Here is a 25,169-nt window from a genome sequence, read left to right as displayed (position 1 = left end):
GGGTAGTACTTTAGGCGAATAGTTCTATTAATAAATCCAGTTAACAGATATTTTTGAGCCTGAAATGCTGCGGGTGCCTAGTTAACCTCATAAATAATTCTTTCCCTTGTCTGTATGATAATGTGATATACGTCAGGATGCACAGGTTCCACTACTAAAATAATTTAATTTTGGATTCTGTTTTCATGCCAGAAAATACACCACTGTTCAAAAGTTTGGTCAGTAAGATTTTTAAAGGAAATTGTTCTTCAAAATGTTTTTTTGAACTTTCTATTCATCGAAGAATCCTGAAAAAAGTGTATCACGTTTTCTACAAAAATATTGAGAAACAATCATTTTCAAGCGTTATGTTTTCAACATATAAGAATGATTTCTAAAAGATCATGTGACACTGAAGACTGGAGCATTTCCTGCTGAAAATTAAGTTTTGCCATCACAGGAATAAATTACATTTTGAAATCTATAAAAATAAAATAAGTAATTTTAGATGTTTTAAAAAACACTTTCTGCTTTAAAAATAATACAGCGGCTTGAAATTATATTAGTTGCATGTTTATGAATGTCCATATGATTTGACATTCATTGCTGCATATGATGACAGTAATTTCTTAAATAATTTGACATATCACAAGTTAAAGGGATAGTTCACCCAAAAATGAAAATTCTATCATTAATTACTCACCCTCATGTCGTTCCAAACCTGTAAGACCTTCGTTCATCTTCAAAACACAAATTAAGATATTTTTGATGAAATCCGAGACCTCTCTGACCCTCCATAGACAGCAAGGGAGCTACCACGATCAAGGCACAGAAACGTAGTAAGGACATCAGTAAAATAGTCCATGTGATATCAGCGGTTCAGCCGTAAGTTTATGATGCTACAAGAATACTTTTTTCGGAGACAGTATCACGACGCATGGGCGCACTTGCCTCATCATGTAAACAACGCATACACGTGCTGACATGTGTGTGTTACGTAAGCAGCAGCGCCATGCGCATGCGTTGTTTACATGATGTGGAAGGGCGCGCATGCATCGTGATACTCTCTCCATAATGGCGGTACATAACTGCAGATGGGATGAGGAGAAGAACTGTTGAATAAAGTTGTTATTTTTGTTTTCTTTGCACACAAAAGTATTCTCATAGCTTCGTAAACTTACGGTTGAACCGCTGATGTCACATGGACTATTTTACCGATGTCCTTGCTACGTTTCTGTGCCTTGATCGTGGTAGTTCCCTTGCTGTCTATGCAGGGTTCTCAGAAAAAGCTCTCGGATTTCATCAAAAATAGAATTTAGATTTTTGGGTGGACTAACCCTTTAATATCACAACTATAACATTAACGGTAAAACGGTATAATGTTAACTTTAACAACAATTAAATCTACATTTTACAACATTTTGATACAGAAAACTATGTTTAAGTTTGGAATGCATAAAAATAGGATCAATAAATGCTGTATGTGGTAATTAAGCAGCATTGGCCCTATGGGGCAATTGACTGCTTCACCATCTGCCCTGAAACTCTCTCACACTGGTCCTGGGCCAACAGGCCATCCTTATTGTTGCACCTTGTTTTGTTTTTGAACAGGCAAATTTGTGAAATTACTTAAATTTCCACTTGTGGGCTGTGCTTTGAACTCTCAAACTCTCAGAGAGCTATGATATTAGTCATTTGCAGACTCAAATGATTTTTTTCAAATGATATTTTTACATAACACAATAGTTGATTTGTTGTTAGGATTATTTAATTACGTCTTAATCTTAATGCTGAATCACTGTTTCATCTGAATCAGCGGTAGGCGGATAGGCATTATTCATAGGCAAGATGGTGCAAAGAAATGTTTAAATAAAGTTCATGTGCATGGCTAAGAGGGTGTGTTTAAACTGACATGCCAGTGTGAATTATTGTCTGTGTGAATGTGTGTGTATGTTTCAACATATAATTGAGCATGTGGTTTAGGTGTGTGTGTGTGTGTGTGTGTGGTTTTTGCAGGTGCTCTGCCTGTCTCACTGAATAAACACACAGGTCTGCTGAAGGCCATTGGCATTAACATTTTAATATGCGCTCTGCTCTAAAAATACTACTTTGCGCCCATCAGGGGAGTATAATTTTTAATTTAGCGCCTGTTCCTGTCTCCTCCTCATTTATGTTTAACATGAAGCTGCTTTGGAGCATGTCTTCATTGGTTTCGTTCTGGGGTTGGCAGAAATATTTCCCTGCAGTCCCAGTTGCCTCTCAGAGAAGCACACAGACCTGTCTCAAGTCTCTAAAGGTGCTCTCTACTGTTCCGGAACAGTGTTGTAAATACAACTTAACCACTGATTTCTAGTCACACACAGCGTCTCCACGACATGGCGGCGAGGCGACAGCAACAATACTACAGCGAGAATCAAAGTTACGCCTTCTTTCTTTGCGTGAACATTTGGGCGGCGTTATGCAAATCTTCCCACATCGTGACGTAGACATGTCGGGGCGTGTTTAAAAGAGCCATTTTAGGTAGGCGTGGTTGACTCTTAACTTTTATAAAGAATATCTCTTTGGATTTGAGACTTTAGTCTTTGCAACTTTACAGATCTTCTTTATGCACCAAGAGCTTGTAACACTCCAAAGAGAAAGGAAAAATTGAAATAGCATCATATGACCCCTTTAAATGTTTTTGTGGTTACCATTGATTTAAAGAGTAGAGTGTGGTTAGTTTGTCAGATTGTTATATAATGTTGTTTGTTGCTTCATTCAATGAACATAGATGTGCTAATGTAAATGCAGTGACAAACTAAAAATGTATATCTAAAATTTAGATAAACAGTATAAACATTTGCCTTTAAAAAGTTAAGTAAAAACAAAATGCGCTCAGCTGAAATTTAAAGGTTAATGTCAGTGTTACTTATTGACAACCAGGCGACAGGTTTTATATGAACAACTTGGGTGCAATCTGTGGCTGTGCCTTTAACCGCACTGTTTGACTGTCCATGAATAATAGACTACAAAGCTAAAGAGTTACTGAAGCCCATGTAGTCCCTCTGAAACCATAATGTGTTTAACTACCAATAGCTGGAAGTGAGTAGAGACACTTCTCTAAGCAACACAGGCAAGGATGAGTTACTTAATCTGTCCTACATTTTCAAATGCCTCCGAGCTGTTTTGCCTCGTATCATCTGCCTTATCCAGGCTGCAGAGTTTGCCCATTGACTCTAAAATATGCATAAAGAGCCAAAAAGCTCCGGGAAGCAGCTGCAGCAGTCGGACAGAGGGGATCCTACACGCTAGTACACACTCAGTGTGACTCTTTCTTATACAGTGAACGCTATTTCCTTTTAAGGGACGCTTGGGATTCTTCAAAGGATATCCCTCCCATCAGACATTTCTGGCTGTAAATAGGGAATGCATGCATGGAACTTCGGTATGAGAAGAAGTTTGTTTTGTGGTACCGCATGTATCTCATTTCTTATATTTCCATTACAAATTGCAGTGCAGCACATTACCCATGGCTTGTTTGCTATTAACGGCATTCATGTAGAAATAAAATCTCATTACCGTGGCGTTCAGAGACAAGAGATGCAGAGGGAGCTGTAAGCATCTAGGTCTGTTTAAATGGCAACATCGAGGTGAGGAGAGCTAATGAAAAAAAACAGTATTATATTTGCGAATGAAAACATGGTGCACCAAAGCAAAACACGGCTCACGGGTCGCCTTTTCCATTCTGTCTACAGTATATCAATCTCTCTCCTTTCCTCCCCTGTTCAATAGTCTGTCGTCTGCTCAGACAGCATAACACAATGCATACAAAACATGTCACGAAAATAAATAAGATAATTACTCCTGTACGCTGAACGAATCACTAAAATGCGTTGTGCTGTTGTAAGAATGCATGCTAACAGCTTCCTCAGAAAGGCTAAAGAATCAGTTGCTGTTGTTAGGATAATTGTTTTTCTTTTATTTATGCATATTTTGTTCAGTGTAGTCTAATTAATGTTTGGCATAGGTTAATTGCTGTAGGAATGCATGTTGTTACTCAAGACGTCCAAAAGGAAATTGCTGTATTGTATGTTTTGGTCATCTCAGATTTGTTTTTCTTTCATCTGGAGGGCCAAATGTGTATCCTATAGTCTACTTGATGATATAAGTAGACCGCTTTCCTCCTCAAGGAGAATTCCCTTATCTCGACAGGCTTTTTAGAGTGCACTTAAGTGTGAGCTGATGAAGACATCACACATACGCACACACTCTGCAGCACTATGAAAGCTTTCCTCATTTCCCATTCTTCTCCCCTTCCCTCTCTTCTGAACAAGCTCCCACAATCCCTCAGCCCGCTGGCAGATGCAGTGTCCAATCAAAGACACAATTTCCTTCACTCTTTTTTTTTTCCCTCTTAAAGCTTCATGCATAGAGACAGAGGTTAAATGTCTTTGGCTCATTTGTGAAAAGTGATATCTATGGCGAATTAATCAGTGGAGAGAGGTTGAAAGGGTGAAACTGGGATGGAGCTGACAAAAGAAAGAAACCACAGGACACAACCTGCCTTCTACCTGTATCATCTTCAGGATCTTATTGATAATTATGATGGTTTCATATCTTCTCCCAATGTTTTTTTTCTCTCTCTGCCTGTCTGTAATCTTACTATCTTTCTTGTACACTCTCTGTCTGTCTATTCCCTTTCATAAAGCCTTTATTTTTTTCCCATACAGCTTCTTTCCTCTCTTTCCAAACTTAAGCATAAATGCAAATACTTCTGCTCCTGGTACTTCATATGTTCTGCTGCAGTTACAATGGCTTGTTTAAAATGTGCATGGAGTAACAGCAGTACTTCTGCTAGGACACATGCTTGCATAACTGGAGCAGAAATATAGACAATATAGAGAAAATGCTCCGGGCTTTAGTTTCCTCTTACTCACACACTCATTAGTTTTTACTAAACAGCACAGGAAAACATTTGGTCAAAGCGTAGTATTACATATTGTTTACATTTTGCAAGACACTGTTGTTATTTTCTGTGGTTTAACCTTAAGAACATCACTTTTTGCTGTTTGTATTTGATAACACTAAGTTTTGCCTTTGGATATTGTTTGACAAATTATTTGCTATGCTGCATTGTGATAATATTTTGTTAACATTACATTTAAATATGAAAAAGGATATTTATTTTGAGATTTGCTAAATATTATATTTAACAGTGTTAATAAATTATTAGTGTTTTTAAAGATTAAGTGAGCACTAACTGATGGCAAAGGTAATCTAAATGTAAAAATACATCGATCAACCAAACCACCTGCCTAATATCGTGTAGGCCCCCTTGTACTGCCAAAGCAGCTCTGAACTCCACAAGACTTGTGGTATCTGGCACTGAGACATTAGCCACAGATCCTTTAAGTCCAGAAAGTTGGGGCATCCATGGATTGGATTTGTTGGTCCAGCACATCCATAAAATAGATGCTCTGTCAGATTGAGATCTGGGGAATGTGGAGGCCAAGGCAACACTTTGAACTCTTTGTCATGTTCTCAAATCATTCCTGAACAATTTTTGCAGTGTGGCAGGGAGCATTATCCATGAAGGGGTGTACGTGGGTTTGCGTAGGTGGTACGTGTCCAAGTAACATTCACATGAATGCCAAGACCCAAGGTTCCCAGCAGAACACTGTCCAGAGCATCGCCTCTTTTTGCTTGCCTTCTTCCCATAGTACATCCTGCGGCCATCTTTTCTTCAGGTAAATGATGCACATGTACCTAGCTATCCACCTGATCTGAAAGAAAACATGACTCATCAGAACAGGTAGCCTTCTTCCATTGCTTCATGGTCCAGTTCTGAGGTTCATGTTCCCATTGTAGGTGCTTTTGGCAGTGGACAGGGGTCACATTGGGCACTCTGACCAGTCTGTGGCTACGCAGTGTTGTTCAGTTATTTGTGTTTTTAATGATTAGGTGTGTGTTAGATGCTGGCAAAGGTAATCTGAATGTAAAAATGGGGTAAATGGGCGTTGCAATTAAATATCTAATTTCAGCATGCAATATCGCTCAATGCTGATAAAACTAATATTGTCCAATAACCAATATGATATTGATATATTCTTATTTATCAACATATTTGCTTTACTTTTGCATAAGTTATTGTCTTCCCAGCATCCATAGCAGCCTCATTAGGCAGTGTACTGGATCAGTGTGCATTGAAGACAGTCAGTGTATTTTGAAGACCTCAATGTACAAAAAAGACAAACAGGTTAGGGGTTAATTTTGTGCCGTACACCTGATACCATGAAGGTCTCGATGGGATGGTATGAAGGAGGGTGGGTAAAGTCTTAACAATCTGAAATGCCTCTGGTGACCTGTCTGTTTGTGTCCAAGAGCTATGGCCCCTGCAGAATAGAGTCTTCAGAGAGAGATCTATGCTGAGAAAAATAAAAGTATTCTCTCTAGAATATGTGCAAGAGTTGCAAATGGTGTACATATACGCACAGTCGCACACTCAAAAACATAGGTGTGAACGCATATGCTCGTACATGCATGCATGTAATATGTCAAGTGAAATAGTGCATGCACTTGTGACGTTTGGGCAATGAAGCGTGCTAAGACAACCAATAAATGTAGCAGCTGAAATTTGTTTCTCTACAATATCCATCACTTTGCTTTGGCTTTGTTTACTTGAGGAATTGTCTCATATATTTGCACCTCTCCTCCCCAGATCTGTGTTTGTCAGTCAGCACAATCATATCACATATTCCAAATGCTATATATCCAGAGCAGAAGAAGATTTATTGTCCAAGATCAATGTTTACTTGGTATATATCATTTTATAGTGATTGCTGTTTATATTTGAATTTATTTTTATTTTTTTGCTTTGTGTGGGTGCATGAGTAAGTGCGCTGACATCATGGACAAGGCAGGGTTGTGATAGTCCACTAAGCATGAAGCTCCTGCTTTGAATGTAGCCAAACGAGTAAAACAAATAAAAATGCAGGTAAATGTATGTAAGTCAGCTGCACTTCTGATTTGAGCTCTTGTTTTGAATGTTACTTGTGTTTGCTGCTGATTGGTTTTTGGTGATGTCATGTGATTGCTTTTCACTGGGGAGCTCTTATCCTGATGGACCTTCAGGTTCACAGTCATTGCAGCACAACAGCACCACCATGGTAACAAACAAAGAACACACACTTCTATTTGTTTACATTTAGCACCACCACTATGGTGACTGAAACAATCGCAGCTTCAGTCGTATAATTGGCTAATTGTAAAACTTTATGCTTGCTGGAGAGTTAATGGGGACTTTTTCTACTATTCACTCTTTCACAAGTGTATACCTTCTCCAAGGGTTATTCGTAGAAAACAGTTCCATTGGTACCCCATTTGTGTCCTCATGTTTTACTACTCATTCTGTATAACAAAACAGAATACTGCATTATTTTATAGATGTATCTCTGTTTAGTCTGTAATGCAAAACATGTCATTTTATAAATTATACATTTTAGCTAAAATGTCATGCTTTCAATGTCTATACAGATATGCAGATTTAATCAATTTTTTTGACTGGCAATTGATTAAATGGCCATCAAGTCTTTTTCGGTACATCATTTAACCTTCTTTGGCCTAATTAAGTTCAATAAAATATTATTTTTTATTTCAAATAATGTGGTATGATGAAATGATATTTGCTAGTTATGTTTTTGCTTTCAACGTTAGAACAGTCAACCCTATAACATTTTATTGGCAAGATTTATGTTCGTTGCAGCGAATTTTATTGCATATGCATTTGTAGGAGTTTCTCCTTCAGACACAAAATTTATTGGTTGAGAGTATTTAACTGAATCGTGCAACGTGATTTACTAACATTTGCGGTAGTCAATTTACAGATATTTGCACCATTATTTTACGCCCCAATAAAGCATGCCTTAACATATTTTGCGCTTGACATGGCTGCGATAGTTGCTAATTTGCCCTGCTCTTGGTAGATTGTGTTGAGCATTATGGAAATGAGCTGGCTGGATCTGTGTTCTTTAATTTGCACATTGCCAGTAGATCACTTGCAGAATGTTCCACTGCCATTGGTGCTTTTAGGGGATTGCGGTCTCATGCCAGTTTGCCCTGTTTTTTACATATGTAACTGGGTTGGCACAAAATATATTTTTAAAGGAGAAATTTAATGGATAGTTTCATGAGAATGACCACCAATACCCAAGAGTTGTATATTCACATTCTATGGTTAATGTTGTGTCTGTTATTCTTGTGTTAACAGTAAACTGTCTTCATATACAAACCTTTTACTTTGATATATCTGTAAACCTTATGACTCTTTGTAGGAGAAGACATCCAAATCAGCCTCTATGGAGAGTCTGCAGATATAAATGTTGGATTGGACAAGAACAATGTGATGGTGGAGAAAACCTACATCTCCTTGGCTAGCTACGAGAAAGTGGCAATAATGAACAAGAGTGATTCTATTGTGCATTACCAGTGGAAAAAATTTGCCACTGAGAATGAAGAGGAACGGGACAAATTAAGGTTTGGCAAATCAGCTTTGAGTCTTAGCTATAATTTGAGTTTTTCAAGTACTCTATTTGAAAATATGAAATCTTTGGAAATCTGAGGTGCATTTTTTAAAACTGAGATACAAGTGAAAGTCATTTTCTGTGGTAATGAATCATGACAGAATTTTTTTTATTTATTTTTTATTAACTGTTCTTTTAATATTATGAATGTGTAGGCATGTATTTCAGTCTGTCTTTGCCTCTGTCAATTTTTCTCTTTCTCTCTGTTGTTTTCTTTCCCCTTTTGTAGGCTTTCTTCAGAGCTGCATCAAGAAGATGATGAAATGGAGCAGTTTCTGACAGAAAACACTGATCCTTCTTTGCGAGCTCGTCTTTCACTGTTTTCCCATACGCTCCAGGAGGGACTGATGCAAACTCAGCAGCAGCTTTTGTCTTTGAATGACCAGGACATCATCATGAGGCCCCTGGTGTGTTGCTCAAAACTAGACACATGACACGCATTAGTATTTTAGATTTCAGTTTCCCCAATGCAATATTACATAACCAGCAATTAAATCTGAAACTTAGGATGTCCTCGTACCATATAACCATATGCCTAAACATATGGTGGAAACCAAACTTAGACATCACTCCACTCAGCCAAGCAATTTAAAAGATACTGAGCTTGTTTTTAATTAGTCAAAAGGGTTTGTCATGTGGGTGAGAGTTAAATATGATGTATTTAACTAAATGGTAGTTCTGATTCTGAATGAGTAGTTTTTAAGTTTTACTAATAACACTTTATTGCATCTGATTTTATTTCTTTGTACTGCATTCTGCATTGGTTATGCACCTAGTTATTGGTCATCTTATTGGTTTTGTGTCTTTGTGTTGCGTATCTGCAGTAGCTGCAGAATGTATGCAATGGTGCCAGCTGATTATGACAGATCTGCGTCTCGGAAGTCCCGCTCAGCACTTTGTTTTTTTCCAAATGGCCAATCACATAACCTTCAAAAGACACATCCAACAGTGTTCTGTGTTAATTCTGCCACCTCACTGTGACTTTGAGCCTCTTAAAGGCATGTACAGATGTACTGCTGATCCTGTTTTCCTCTGCATCTCACAATGTCCTTTATTTTTATGTGCATTTTATTTAAGACAGAGAAAGGTATAAGGATGGATACAATTGAAAATGATTCCCATTCTCCTCTGCTCTTTTTTTTAATTGTAATCCACTCTCACCTTGTCTGCTCATGCAAATGCAGCTTTTTCAAACCAGGACTATGCAGGCTTAGGCAAGAAAAGACAGAGACAATGCAAAACAAAACAGATCGGTATCCCCTCTGCTTGGATGTGAGCATCTGTTTACATGCAGTAGAGCTTGATTGCACCTGCTCAGTCAACTCTCTGTCAAGCACTGCCTGGTGACACAACATGCTGTTTGTTCACTAGTGATTTAGCAAAGATTTGTATCCAATGTAATTGGAAGGCCAACCCCACTGGAGCACCTTAATTGTAAGTGGCTTGCTCAAGAGCGCAGTGGTGATAGGAGACCTCGGTATCTCCCAAGTTTATTGATGCATCACTTGCTGGGATTATACCTGTGAAGTTTGGGTTCACAGGTCTGGCTATTAGGTTTTCACCACTATGTATGTGTTTACTGTCTCAGGGAGTAGTGTGGAGGTTTTTGGTCAGTTTTTACACATAATTTCTCCCATAATGATGCACTACTAAAAACTAAAACTATTAAACCATTTGTTTTTGGTAATTTGAATAAAAATGTAATTATATCAAATATTAATGTTATTTTAAGTTGTAAAAATATTTGACAAATATTACTCTTATTACTACATTTTTGATTAATGCAGCCCTGGTGAGCATAAGAGACTTCTTTCAAAGACATAAAAAAATACTTTTTAAAAATTTGAAAGGTTACAGCACAAAGACAGTAATACAGGTTTTACATTGCAGTTATACAACAAATAACATCTGTTTAAATGAATCAAAATCAATTTGTTGTGACTGAGGTACAATTATGTGTTCTCTCTGCTGATCTGACTGCTTTGTTTACAGAAGGGAGAAATCTGGCCCAACAGCACTGCAGAGGTGAACATCATCTTCAAACCACAGGAAGTCGGGATCTACCAACAGACTGTTTACTGTGAAATCACTGGTACTTACAGTAGCATCATGATAACAGATGTCGTGTTAAAATACATTGCTTTTTGCTGTTACAACTATGCTCATGCATGCTTGTATTGTTTTCTAACAATGCATTAGTATATTTGCATGTGGCGCTTAGGCCCATCTGCAGGTTTGCATTTATTTGCATGTTTGACTAAGGTCTAACAATATTCTGGTTGCTTGGAGTAGTATTGACCTAGAAAGTCAGACTGTTGATATTGAAGCCAGTGAAATTTCACAGCCTGTTTCATTATGCTAACCTGTCCTTTTTGTTTTCTCATTTGAATGCTCTGTACTTCCACAGGTCGTGAATCTCGGTTGCCACTCTGCATACAGGCAGAGGGTGTAGGCCCAAAATTGCAGTTCAACTTTTACTTTCTAGACATGGGAAACATTGTCATTGGCTCAAAACAGAGCTATAAGGTACAACTGAAGAAAACCATGTTGCTAAAAACAAAAAATTGAGATTAAATTACATTGCATCCCATTAAATCTTGTATTTAATAATGATTATTCAATAATTGAGCAGCTGCATGACACTAAAGGTGCAAATTGCAAAATGGGTCCATTCTGACACTAAACTTAACTAATTAAATGTTTTATATTGGAGTAAGTAAGTGCTACAGCTGAATGCAGTTTGTTAGTGTTATTGTCCCCTTTCTAACTTTCAGCACAGTCTAAAAGACAAAACCACTTAGCGTTACCTCTTCCAAATCATTACACGGACTAAAGCATGCAGCCATGGTGGGAGAAAAAATATTGATGTAACAGAAGAACCCTTCAAAAAATTGATTTGCTGTGAAGCCATAGCAAGCAGGATCTCACATCAAATTTAATCAGGATGTTGCTGACAATTTGCCAAGTGTAGCATGGACTCAACGGCAGTTTTAATTGAATAATAAAAGCCCCTTATTATTACTGAGTCTTGAAATAGACCAGTGTTTGGCTCAATTCGAATGCACTCAATTATGTAAACATTGTGGCTTTCCAATTCCTTTTGTTATTTGAGTTTTGCATGATCCCAATAATATAATTGTCCTGAAAGTTTTGGATTGTTTGTTTGAATCTGATTTGTTTCTGTGGGCCTCTTTTTGAGGTAGTATCCAAGTGTATGATTAAACAACGTAAACTGATCCCACTGGTGAAAGAATGAAACAATTGAAAGTCTGTGCAGGCAAATACAGACTCTCTTTCTTTTGTGTTATCTCTGTCTGTTTTCTCTTCCTCTTAGCTGCTTCTGACTAACAAGGGACTGATAAAGGGTGCTTATAAACTAGTGAAGCCCAGTACAGTGTTGGGTCTTTGCTTTTCCTTCAACCCTTCTGAAGGCGTGATCCCACCCGGAGCCTGCCAAACACTGGAGGTCCACTTCTCTTCTGACAAACTGGGTGTCTTCTCTGAGGAGTTACACTTCAGTGTGGTGGGAAACACTGAGCCTGTAATTGTCACTTTCAGGTAAACCTCATGGATTAACCCTTTAACTACTGTATGAACATGGCCTAATCAATGCTCATAGTTAAGGCCAAGACAAATATTCATTTTTTATTTTTGACTAATTAATATTTATTTTATTTTAATTAATATTTATTTATATTCCATTCTAAAAGTAAAATAGTTAATTTTGTATTTGGTTGTTAGTAATTTCTAAATGTGTTACCTTTGCTGTCCATGAGGAAAATCATTCATATTCATATTTAAAACCTACATGAAATTGCTCCCTAGAGGATTAGGTTTGTCTGTACACAGTATAATGGAAATATTTAAATATTTATAGTTTTAGGCATTTTAATCATTATCTTATCAGAAGAGACACTTGTTTTTCTTCATGCTAGACTCTATCGCTTTATCAAATTCTGTCATGAATGAATTATTATCTAAACATTTGAGGAAGTCAAATGTCTTGCTTGGTATCTGTTAAATGAACCTTTGTCTTAAATTGCTAATTTTCCACAACACTAGAACATTTCCTGCCAGTCCCCATTGCTTTCCATCGTTATGTACTAATGGCAGTTTTAAAACATTAACCCGACCGTGACATATGATAGATTGCCTGTCGCGTTCATACACATTCCACCCTGGTAGGCAACATACTATTAAAACATCACAGTAAAAACTTTTGATGTTACTTTGTGACCGTTAAAGAAAGTATCTTCTGTATGTCATGAGTGTGTGTTGTGTGAATGTAATCCAATACCATTTACAAATACTCTCCCGTGGCCTCCTGGGATAGAAAAGTGTCGATTGGATGCGCATTTCTGAATCTAGCCGGACGTTCTAGGTCCTCCATATACTGTTTTATGAATACTGTGATTTCGGACATACTACTATTTTTATATAATTTTTTCGCCAGAATGTCGGCATATTCAGATGCAGCCCAAGTACTGCTTAAGCTTAACCAGAGTTGATTTTTAATGCAATGCCGATATCCTTTGCCTGATGCAAGACTGACCCATATTTCACATCCCTTCCTTTAATCAATCGCCTATTATGACCATTAGCAAAAACCACCAATGTTTCTCCTTCACTCTTCGTTGTTTTAATCATTAGCTTATGGCTGATTAAATGAATCTGTACAGGCTGAACCTTAATTAAATGAACGAAGCAGAGCTCTGCTGAAATCTTTCAAACAAACTAGCACAAGCCACTTCCCCCTTGATTAAGATGGATTACCACCAAAAGTGCTGAATGTAGACATTCCAAAACTACCACTCTGCCTTGTCATTTAAAAACAATGGCACTCATTCCTTGGTCCACTGGATTTCACCTCAGCAGCCTATTAGTTTTGTATAATTACTTGTAGTGCTACATTTTCAATGGTCTTCATTCTTGGCAAGTAGCTTTTTTGAAAGTTTCTGCATCCCTTCATCTCTTGCAGGGGGTGTTTAATTGGGCCTACATTCCACTTCAGCGTCCCAGAGCTCAACTTTGGGGAGGTGTCCTTTGGTAAATGAACTTGCACTCTTCACTTCATTAGTCAGGATCAATGTTAGCGATTAATGCTTGTTTTGCATATTAGTTGTATAATCAAGAAGTCTTCTCTCACTGACCCAAGGGTTTCCACAAATGCTGACATGTCGCCTCAGCAACACTTCAGTGGTGCCCATGAGCTTTGGACTGCGGATCCCCGGAGATGGTACGGGACAGGCAAGCATTACCAGCACGGACCAGGTCGCTCAGCTGAATAGAAGTGAATGGGGACCGGGAGACAAAACCGAAAGGAGACCGAAAGAGTTTATCTTATCACCCAGCTCAGGCACAGTTCGTGCTATGTCTGAGATTGATATCCAGGTATTTTTGGTCTTTCTGATGCTAAGCCGAGCCGTCAACATATTATCTCACTGAATACCTCAAAGCGATTTGAATCAATTTCCCTATGCAAACCTGAAGTGACCCATCGAGACGATCCCTATGACCTGTCCGTGCCACAAACATCAACATTCTCTCCAGAGACTGAAACTTTGGTCTTTAAAACTAAGTGCAGCTTTAAACGTCCGTTCAGAGAAGACCTTTAATCCCTATTAAACCTCAGACAGGTGGACTTTTGAAAAAGGGCCTCTGTATTCCATTAATAGAAAAATGGGAGGTGGAATATATTGGAAAAAGTGATAAATGAGAATAGTAGCTCGTTCCTCTCTCTCACTCTCTCTCTCTAGGGCTGTGATTATCTCGCCCATTCTCCTTTCACTGGTTGCCAGGTACCTTGCGTACCTGTCATGTGGTGGTCTTTTCCCATCAATGGGAGCTGTCAGCACTTTGGAGGGCTAATCTGTTGGATGTGTCCGCCTGTCTTTGTGCTTCCAGTGAATGTGGGTGTCTCCTGTCAGTGTGCAAATGTGCCTCTCCCACTCTGTGACACGAGCGTGGCTCACCGTGCTCTAATGAGGCCTCAGCACAAGAATACATATTAGGGGCTTGTGGTTAGTCATATTAGTGGAATGGGATGATATTCTCAGATGCATCACGCAGCTGGCCGGCAGCCTCCCAGACATGTTAGCATAATAAAAGTATAGCTCCTGGAGAGTACTTTGCCGTTCTTCTCGGTGACAGTTGTCTGTGATCCCATATGTGCGGTTTCAGAGCACTTAAACACTGCAGGGAGAGGAATATTGCTATCTGAACGGTTTAGAATAACACAGTGATTTGTGAAGCACTAAATTTAGACAAGCAGCTGTTAAATCTGTTCAAAGCTGTTTTAATTGTGATTTAAACAATTATAGTTAAGTGGTTTTGTTTTATGATATGATGACTGAGGTATAAAATCTTATGAAGAATTTTAACTAGGCCCTACCTTTTAAAAGTTTGGGGTCAGTAAGATTGAATGAAGATGGAAAAGAAATTAATGCTTTTATTCAGCATGGATGCTTTAAATTGTTCAAAAGTGGCAGTAAAGACTTTTGTTACAAAAAAGGTCTAATTCAAATACATGCTGTTCTTTCTAATCATCAAAGAATCCTAATAAAAGTATCATTTCCACAAAAATATTAGGCAGGACAAATACAGAGTTCTGGCATGAAACTCTAGATGGTGCAGATAGGTCTAACTCACTCTGACCTAATGACATCATTATCACATGGCACAGCTGATTGGTTCTCTCCTGTATCGGTAGCCAATGAGCTCATTGCTCAACATTCAAATATATAACTAGTGCTTGCTGTAGCAGTTCACAGCGTGCTTCAGAAACCCTTCACCTTCCCCAGCTCCACCTGTATAGATCTGCTACAAGGTGATGCATTTATGCTATATGGGGGTTATTTCATGTATGTTATATTTGCAGCAGCAGTATTTCGTACATGCTCACAGCAGCATGTTGTGGATGTATTGGCAGTAGCAAGTCTAGGTACTTGCTCTGCCGCAGCAGCAGCAGCTCCGTAGCAGATCTAATCCGCCAAGACCAAATACATTAACATTGTCATATACATTACCATGCCAATCCGAGAGTTGTCATGACAGAACTGTTTTTAAAACTGCTGAAAAGGCAGCTTTGCCATCAGGAATAAATTACATTTTAAAATATATTAAAATATGAAGCAGTTGTTTTAAAATGTCAGTATTTCAAAATAATACTGTTTTTGCTGTATTTTTTAATAAATAAATGCAGCCTTGTTGAGTATAAGGCCCTGTCCCAAATGGAACACTTCATGTGTACTTGCGGTCTTATGGACTTACAATGGCCACCGCGTGCACATGTTCGTTAAGTCCACAAGACCGTAGGGTGTCCCATTCGTCATTTTAGTGTTCAGAAGGGTGCTTGCGAGCGTCCCCTTTGTGGCTGCTATGCGCTCCCGATACGCACTTCTGCCGAGCCCGCACAGGGGCGAGCTCCACAACAGACTTCTACCCGACAGTTAAAGCGTCATTTTGCACGAAAGTGTGGACTCAGAGGAAGACCGCGAGGGTTTAGGGTGCGATTTGGGACAGGGTCTAAGAGACCTCTTTCAAAAATCATACTAATCTTTGATTGTTTTGCAGTTAACCTTTTGCTCCAACACGGTGCAAGACTACACTATGGCTTTAGTGCTGGATGTTCAAAGTGTTGGAGAGGAAGTTTTGGCTCTCCCAATCAAAGCTAGGTAATATATACCGTTTTATAAAGAAATTAAGTGGTTTCCATTCACAAAACTTATATCTGAGTGTCCCTGTAGGTGTGTTGTGCCAGATGTGGTCCTCAAGAACCCGGTTCTTCAGTTCCAGGACTGTTTCCTGGGTCGTCCCTATGAGCAATCAGTTGAGCTCATCAATGATAGTGATCTTCCTGCTTGCTATGGACTTCTGCCTCAGGTGATTTCTGTAAAAGTTAGTGTGTTTTATATTGCAGGCCTTTCAAAGTTCTTAATCAGAAATTAGAGATACGTGTTTTGATTTTCATGCAAATGACACATTTCTGTTTCTCTGTGCAGCCATATGAGGAGAACCCCGCTCTTCTTTATTCAAGTCCTCATGCACGAGGGGTCATCCAGCCCTACAGCACAGAACAGATTCCATTAGTTCTACAGGCCAAGACAGTGGGCAGCCTGCAGGAAACGGCTCACATTGCTATACTAGGTCGCCAAGACCCACCGTTGGTGAGTGTATGCACATATTATATTTGTGTTTACTTTACTGTTCGAAAGTTTGTGGTCAATAAGATTATTTTTTTTGACAAAAGTTTTTTATGATCACCAAGGCTGCATTCATTTAATCAAAAATACAGTAAAAACAATAATATTGTGAAATATTATTACAATTCAAAATAACTGTTTTCTAATTCAACATATTTTTTAAATGTAATTTATTCCTGTGATGGCAAAGCTGAGCAACCATTACTCCAGTTTTCAGTGTCACATGACTCTTATAAAACAGATAGTTTGATTATGAATTTACAATTGCCGTTGTAAAATATTCTATAAATAATCACCATAGGCCACGGCTTCTTGGGGCTTATTGTTATATCCAGAAATCATTCTAATATGCTAATTTGGTGCTAAAGAAACATTTCTTATTATTATCAATGTTAAATGGTTGTGCCGCTTAATATTTTTGTGGAAACGGTGATACAGTTTTTCAGGACTCTTTTGAATGGATTCTTTAAATGTTCAAAAGAACAGCATTTATTTGAAACATATTTTGCAACATTTTAAATCACTTTACTCTCATCTTTAATTATTTTAATGCATCCTTGCTGAATAAGAGTATTAATTTCTTTCAAAAAAAAAAATGACTGCAAACTTTTGAATGTTTGCTATTACATGAGGTGCTGCGTTAAACAGCCTCCCTCTGTCTGTGCTAGTGCTGTCATCAATCATCAGCCGCTGTTTACATTAAAATGATTAAAATGGATAATTTCATGCGTACACAGCTTTTTCTCTTTGTCAGAGTTTATGTTCACTGTTAATAGATCTGGTAACATAGCAGTTTCCTACGCAGTGTTCGGTTTATGATTTTTTTTTTATCTCTATCAGTGGAACATCACAAATGGATTTTATTGCATTTTTGGCAAAAGAATTTCAGTGCATTGCTAGATATGTATTTCTTTTTTCTATAGGAGCTCCTGCTCTCCTGTGTTGGCCAGGGACCTTCTGTCTCTGTCACGGCTGCCAAGCTGAACTTTGGCTGCATTCCCGTGCTGACTGATGTCACAAGGACTTTGCAGCTGTCAAACGACTCCCCGATCCCAGCCAGATTCTTTGCTCAAATGGTGGGTTCTATTGCGACAGAAGGGACGAATCGCTTCAGTACTGTTTCTCTAGGGCCTAGTTTCCTCACCTGATGTCCATTCTGCTTTTTTCTTCCTATGAGTCCAGTATCATGATCTTCTCTCCATGTGTTGTGAATGATTTTAGATTAGATAAGACTTATATCACTACATGCCTTTTATAGATCCTAATTTCTCTTAATCTCCATTTTTCGTTTTGGCCGCTCTTTATATTAAATAAGCTTCTTAGATTCTCAGCACTGATAAATTTAGCATTAGGCTTTGTTTAATTAATCCCTGGAAGGATTGCATGCAACCACACACACACATACACGAAGAGACTTGGAAACATATATAGAAAAACTCATTCAGATATTCAGGGCATCATAGATTATGGGCTGACACTCATTGGTACACTGATCCTGTCTTCTCCTCCAAAGCTGAGGACTTTCATAAGCCCATAGTTTTTACCAAACATTTTCCAGCTTTAGTCAATCCTGAATTTCATTACAGGCGCTCGATAGCATGGCTGCGTGCCAGGCAGATGCTGACAAGAGTGCCATGTGAATTGAAAATACTCAAAATGCAGTCTTTCGCTGTTATGCGTCCATCTGTTCATATAGTTTCTGATAAACTAGTATTGTGAGTTTTTCGGAAAGATATGTCTCTCCTGAGACTGGCTCTTGGTTCCATTGTAAAACTCTACAGCACGATGAAGTTTAAAGCAATCAATGGTGTTAAACCGTCTGATGCAGGTCTGATCTTATTATTGAAATTTCAGCTGGCTTGTTCTTCACTTGATTCCCCTCTCAAGGGGAAATCGCCCCAATCTCGATCTAGCTCCCTATCGACCGGCTCGTCTATCTCTCTTCTCCTCCTCTATCTCTCTCCCACTTGCTTTGCCACTTCTCTTTCAAATGAAGACTTACGGAGTGATCTATGTCTCCCTGCTGACCTCCTTTAGTCCGGCGCAGTTCAAATAATAGGGCCCTCTCTCTTCCCTCTACCTGCTCAAAGGCGTTTCCTCCTTGCTGAATACTGAATTTGCAGTTTCCCTCTTCCAAGGGAAGACCTACTGCTGGTCATGACTTCGTTACAATTGGCTTGTCCTGGGACTAATCAGCAGAGAGTTTTTTTTTTAGTTTTTTTTAGTAAATTTAAACAAATACTATGACATGAGGTACACTATATTAGTGTATAAGCTTAAACTTAATCATAAATATTTTGCAATACATCCATGTACTGTGCAGGAATATGATTACATTATATCATGGGCTAATAGTTTGGCTGGTAAACATTGCCCCATTAGCTTCTGGTTCCAAAACATCTACTGTATTTCTGTGTTGATGGCTATTCAAAGGTGTTTGTATATAACGATTTATTTTTTTGTATTTTTAAGGAATGTTTATTTTTATAAATAGAAAAATTAAATATGAATATAAATTACAATTTTAATGTAAAATATAGAGGGCTTTTAAAAACAAAAATTCAGCTTTGCCATTACATGAATACATTTAAAAATATATTTAAATAGAAAAGTTGTTTTAAGTTGTAAGCATATTATATTTTTAATCAAATAAATGAAGCTTGAATATATTCAATATAAATTCAATATATTCATGATTATGCAACAATATGTTATAAATATTGTAGTGCTTATTTTGGAAATGAATATGTACAGTATGTGCGCAGTATGTATATCCACCTTATTTTGCTGCATGGAAGTAAGCTATTTCTATGAATAACTGAGGCTTCTGATTCATTAGCTGTTATATGTAAATAACTAGAATAATAACAAAATGCAGTAAACTGTAAAACTGCACTACAAACAAGTAGTTAATGTGTTTTTTATTATAATAAATGGAAATAATATGTAAACAAATACCTGTTTGCAGTATCAAGCAGCATAACGGGCTGTTTTTGTATAGCTAAAATATCTGGACGCAGATGACACTAGTAGCCTTGCACAGTCAAGTTACAAATGGCTGTGCCTGCTCTTACGTTAAAAAAGGTTGATACATTAAATATATTTCAAAGGGCTTCTCATATAAAGTGCTGCCAAAATCTCTGATGGTCAGTATATTTCTCCAGAATTATTCATGGGGCTCTGCACAGTTGAGTGAATGTGAGATATGAGTAAGGCTCCTCCTGATCAGTCTCTAACACACTTTCTGCCTCACAAACACACTTTGCCACACACAAATATATAGGTCCTGCATGCCTCAGAATCCATATCAGTTTGAGGAGTTGGTTATAAAAAAGTTAGCTGCCAATTAATCTACGTGAGATGTTTACACAGTTTTCTGGAACACTTGATTCTGATTGGACAGTTACATTCTGTGGTCAAAATTTTATTTTCTGCTAAATTGACTATTGTCATTTCAACTCAATATTCCATGCCTTTTTATTATTTATGTAAAAAGTGGGATAATGTACATTCAGATATGTATTAATGTATTAGATTGTGCACACTGAAACAGGAAATACTGTACTCTACCTTCAATTTCCTCTCTACAGTCTGCTCACTTAGTTTTTTCCTATGAGGACTATAAAAGGAGAGAGTAATGGGAATGATGATAAATGTGCCAAAAGCTATACTCAGCCATCAGGATGAGCCACACTCTTAAGATAAATAAAACGCTATTAATCAGAATCCCTTAACACACCAACTCCCAGGTTCTCTTTGCTCAGTCAGAAAATCCCAATTAAAAGTTAATGCGCAGGACATCAATCATTTGGCCGCATTATGAAAATTGATTTGAATCCTCCGCCAACAGTTATGAAAAGCAGTGGTACAAATTAAGCAGCTGGTGAGGTGCACTTTTGCATGCAAAGACGAGCTTGCACTTTTTCTCATTGGTGTATTTCTTGTTATGAGAAAATGAAAGGAAATAATGAAAGTAGGGAGAAAAAGTAGGCCAGAGAGGAGGCGCTTCACATCTGGGGGTTGAATAAGGAAAAAACTGCTTATATGCATATCCTCCATGTCAATACCCCAGTACAGAGCAGATGTCAGACACTTGGGTGAGTTGAAGCATAAACAGTGTCCATTCATTAGCCATTCAGTACTCATCATTATAGAACTGATTCATGATCACAATTCCTTTATACTATTGCCAGTATTTCCTATTCCCTTCAGATAAAAAGAATCCTGCTGGCAGGACATATAGACGCACATATGTACACGTTATCGCTACATGGATGCTCATTTAAATCTCTGTTCAATTACAAGACTGAGATAAGATTTTGCTGAGCGGTTTGCATTTGACTGGCATTTACTTGTGTTTGAGCCAACCGGGAGGGAATGATCATTAATATTTCTCATTCCCCACTAGAAAACTCATCCACTGTGGGATCATTTCCCCTGAACATTACATAAGACACAGAAGAATCAGTCCACACACATAAGGGAGTTTACCATTGTTTTGTGTATGCGATTGTTTTGTTCTTGTGCCCTGTGTTGGACTATATATTGTATGAAGTAATGGATGCTTTAGTGTCTCATTGCTGTTTATTAATTCAAATTATTCCTAGCTAGGTGTTTTTTATTTTAATAGTAAGATTGGGTAGTTAAACTTTTTACTTTTAATTTTTGCTGTTTTCTAGTTTTTAAATATAGCTGGTTATTCCTGGTCACAATTGTAATAAATGGGAAAGTACAGATTTTAATTTGCTTAGTTCCTCAGTAAGAATAAATTACCAATATACTACCATTCAATGGTTTGGGGTCAGTAAGTTTTTTTTTTTAGTAATACTTTCATTCAGCATGGACACATTGATCAAAAGTGACAGTAAATACTTTCACATTGTTAAAAAAAATCTACATATAAGATATCTAAGATAAGATATATGAATATCAGCATATTCTAATGATTTCTAAAGGATCATGTGACACTGAAGACTGGAGTTATGGCTACTGAAAATTCAACTTTGCCATCACATTAATAAATTCTATTTTAAAATAATAGATTACTGTTTTCACTGTATTTTTGATCAAATAAATGCAGCCTTGATTAGCATTAAAAAGTGGGGCTATATGTTTTTTCACTAGCCCTAATTGTAACCACTTATATGTATACTGTAGTTTACATGTCTAGTAAGCAAGATTTAAATTAGCAAGAGTAATGCTATTAATAGGTTTTTAAAACATTATATGTAAAGAATTATTAGAATGTTTCAATGTTTATTATCCTTTTTTATTGTCATATGTTCAAAACTTCACTATGGAATTAGTGATTTTGTGCTATACCATGTATATGTATGTTGATAGGTGAAGAACAGGTCTCACTGGTGTGTGGATCCCCCTGAAGGGGAAATTCTTCCAGAGCAGAGTTTGGAATTGAAGTTGATAGCCCACCTGAATGACACCTTGCCCTTCCAGGATGAGCTTTTACTAGAAATCCAGGATGGACAGACCTTTAACATTCCTGTGTGGGCCAAAGGAAAGGGCACCACCATAGTCACTGACCGGCCATTTGCTCCTAACCTGGATTTGGGAACTCACTTCAGGTAAAACAACCAATCACATGCAGATGTCCTTGAGTTTAACAATAACATGTGTCCTCTATTCACAAAACTTCATAGTTGTTCTGATCTTCCAGTTCCGTCCCATGTCAGTACGCCTTCAGAATCACCAATCGAGGACGTCGCACTCACCAAATATTATGGACCACAGAGGGGTTTCCACAGCTTCCTAATAGAGAACTTCTGTCACCTAACAAGTCTAGGAACAAGAAAAGCAAGAGTCTAACTTCAGTTCAAGAAGGCCCACTTTTACGCTTATCCCCTGCACGTTTATCACTTGCTCCTGGCCATTCAGCTGATATGCTGCTTGAGGGCTCCTCTGACGTTCCCAAGGTATCTATATCTAGGACTACATTCTTCGCAACAATTTTAAATATGTTAGCCAAAAGTAGTTCACAATCGGCTGAAGTTTGAATACTACAGTGATGAAGGCCCTGAAAGCCACACTTAATCCTCTTTTAGTCAAGATGCACAGAGCTGTGTATTGACTTCCTCTCTAGAGCATTACAGAGATGCATGCCTCCTTGAGTCCTTATTGATTTAATGGTAAATTAGAGATGAGAGAAGGTGAGAAGTGAATATAGGCCTGCCCTGCTGCATCCCACGCCAGGATGCTGCTTTGCATAGCCATCAGTCGGTCAGCTGTCAGTGTGCCGGCACTCAGGCATCATAGAGAAGGGTTCTGTTTTAGTGCATTTCTGACAAGGCCGAGCAGGCTTTTTAAGGTGCCCCTATTATGGATTTTTGAGAATTACCTTTCATGCAGTGCGTAACTCAGCTCTAAGTGAATGAAAACATCCTGCAAAGTTTTAAATCTGAAAGTGCACCGTGTATAAAGTTATTGTCTCTCAAAAGAAAGAGTCGACTCTAAATAATTGAAACGAGACATTTTTAAAACGAATCCCAAGCCGTATCATGTTGACGTCAACATGAAACATTAGCATATTGCCCGCCCACTTGTTGGCCTTTTCGCCTTGGTCTGAATGAAAATGCAAAGTCATTCTGTGCCACTAGGTGCTGCTTAAAAAAAAGCTGTTTCCCCGGTAACGCTGTACACAAAGCAGCACTGCGCTCACAAACGCTGCTTTATCAGGCATTACAGGTGTGATGAAAAGAAATCGACCAATCGGATCAATCACCACAGATTGGCGTCACGCAAAGGAGGGGTTTGGAAAAATGAATCGTTGAGCAAATCGTTTGGGAGTTATTGAGCAAGTAACATAAAAATAAATGCATATTATAAGACAATGAAAGTGTTTTTTGACCTTGCATGCATGTCAACCTGTTGTTGGGGACTCCCAAAACCAAAATATGAACCTTTCATTACCCATAATAGGGGCACTTTAAAAATGATACTTTCAAAGATGATTCACATCCATTCATAAATTGAGAATATGAAAAGGATCTCTTTTGTGTATACATATGATGTGTTTTTAAATGTGTGTGTTTATGAATTGCAGGTGGTTACAGAGAAACTGTTATGCTATGCTGTTGTCGGGCGTCAGTATGTGAGAGAGTGCATCATGTCTGCAGACGTCACATGCCAATTTGTCTCCCCAGCAGTAGACATCTCCTCACAACAAATCAATTTCTATGTGGAAAAGGTTTGCAAAAAGCTCTTGCTACCATCAAGTGTTATTATAGTTTATAACTTAAATGCATTTATTTATGTTTTAACTGTAGATATTTTTTGTTGTTTTTCAATTATTTCATATTTTTATTTTTTTTAGTTTATTCAGTTTTTCAGGGGTGCCAAGGTTAATCTGCTAACTGGTGTCATAAATGCTTAATGCTCTGAAATTTCTCAGCAGTCTGATGTTATTTAGTTGCATTTTAATGTTTAATGCAGATGAGTTGTAAAGGTTTTAACTTTTGTATTAAATTAATTTGTCTATTTTTATTTCATTTTCTATATTATTTTAATAATTTTATATATTAAAGAGATAGTTCACCCCAAAATGTATTCACCCTCTTGTCTTTCCAAACCTGTATGACTTTCTTTCTTCTGTGGAAAGAAGATATTCTGAGAAATGTGTTTTTTTTCCCCATTCAATGGAAGTCAGTGGTCACCAAAACCATTTCAAACATTCTTCAAAATATCGTCTTTTGTTTTCTGCAGAAGAAAGAAAGTCATACACGTTTGGAATGACATGAGAGTTAATAAATGATGACAGATTTTTCAGTTTTGGGTGAAGTGTCCCTTTAATTACTCATTTTATCAATATTGTATTGCTTGTGTATGTTAAATGTCAGGTCCATTATCTGTGCCGCAGCACAGTGGCTGTACATGTACCCTTTATCAAATGTCCATTCACTTTTTAAGAAGTACGAGATGCTTTCCTTACTGCTGGAAAGATAGTTTGCAGTGTGTGGTTAGATAGAGGCAATTAACTGCTCCCTTGTACAGGAATTAAGCCTAATTTATGAATGGTATAGAAGAGATATCTATCGTCTGTTCATCCAGTCAGCCAATTTCGATTAATTTGTAAGTCACTTGACTGCATAAAGACAAGATTGAGGCATAGGCTAATGTCATGGTCTATTGGAATTGAAAATAGATGGCTGCCCCTAATATTGACAGTAAAGACCATGCAGTTGTTATGTGGACTCATTCAAATGAGCCGTCCAAATTTACTTCTCATTGGCAAAATGATTGTAAGCTGAGGTGGCAAATTAATTTTAACCCCAGCCCACAGCTCAGCATTGGCATCTCAGGTCCTCTTCTGTTTTTAAAAAAAGCTGTAGAATAAGCACAGTGAGCTCAGGGGGAACCATCATTATAATGAAAATGATTTTCTGTCTGCATAATTTCACTTTTATTATCTCTCTTTCAA

At 37.8% G+C, this 25,169-nt stretch overlaps 1 protein-coding gene across 1 annotated transcript in view; it reads left to right on the top strand.

Moving 5' to 3' along the window:
* hydin (HYDIN axonemal central pair apparatus protein) overlaps positions 1 to 25,169 on the top strand; it is a 63,291-nt gene that overhangs the window by 5,080 nt on the left and 33,042 nt on the right. Inside the window, 14 exon segments of the mRNA XM_016494636.1 lie at positions 8,289 to 8,490; positions 8,767 to 8,944; positions 10,530 to 10,629; positions 10,945 to 11,063; positions 11,872 to 12,095; positions 13,516 to 13,583; positions 13,693 to 13,928; positions 16,110 to 16,210; positions 16,283 to 16,418; positions 16,538 to 16,702; positions 17,662 to 17,814; positions 22,082 to 22,320; positions 22,413 to 22,668; positions 23,796 to 23,939. Of these exon segments, the coding sequence (XP_016350122.1) occupies positions 8,289 to 8,490; positions 8,767 to 8,944; positions 10,530 to 10,629; positions 10,945 to 11,063; positions 11,872 to 12,095; positions 13,516 to 13,583; positions 13,693 to 13,928; positions 16,110 to 16,210; positions 16,283 to 16,418; positions 16,538 to 16,702; positions 17,662 to 17,814; positions 22,082 to 22,320; positions 22,413 to 22,668; positions 23,796 to 23,939 (2,321 nt within the window).

This window comes from Sinocyclocheilus anshuiensis, unplaced genomic scaffold (genome assembly GCF_001515605.1).
Source record: "Sinocyclocheilus anshuiensis isolate Anshui unplaced genomic scaffold, SAMN03320099.WGS_v1.1 scaffold286, whole genome shotgun sequence".
Classification (NCBI taxonomy): domain Eukaryota; kingdom Metazoa; phylum Chordata; class Actinopteri; order Cypriniformes; family Cyprinidae; genus Sinocyclocheilus; species Sinocyclocheilus anshuiensis.
The sequence above is the reverse complement of the archived record's forward strand: the minus strand, read 5'-3'. Positions and strand labels throughout refer to the sequence as shown.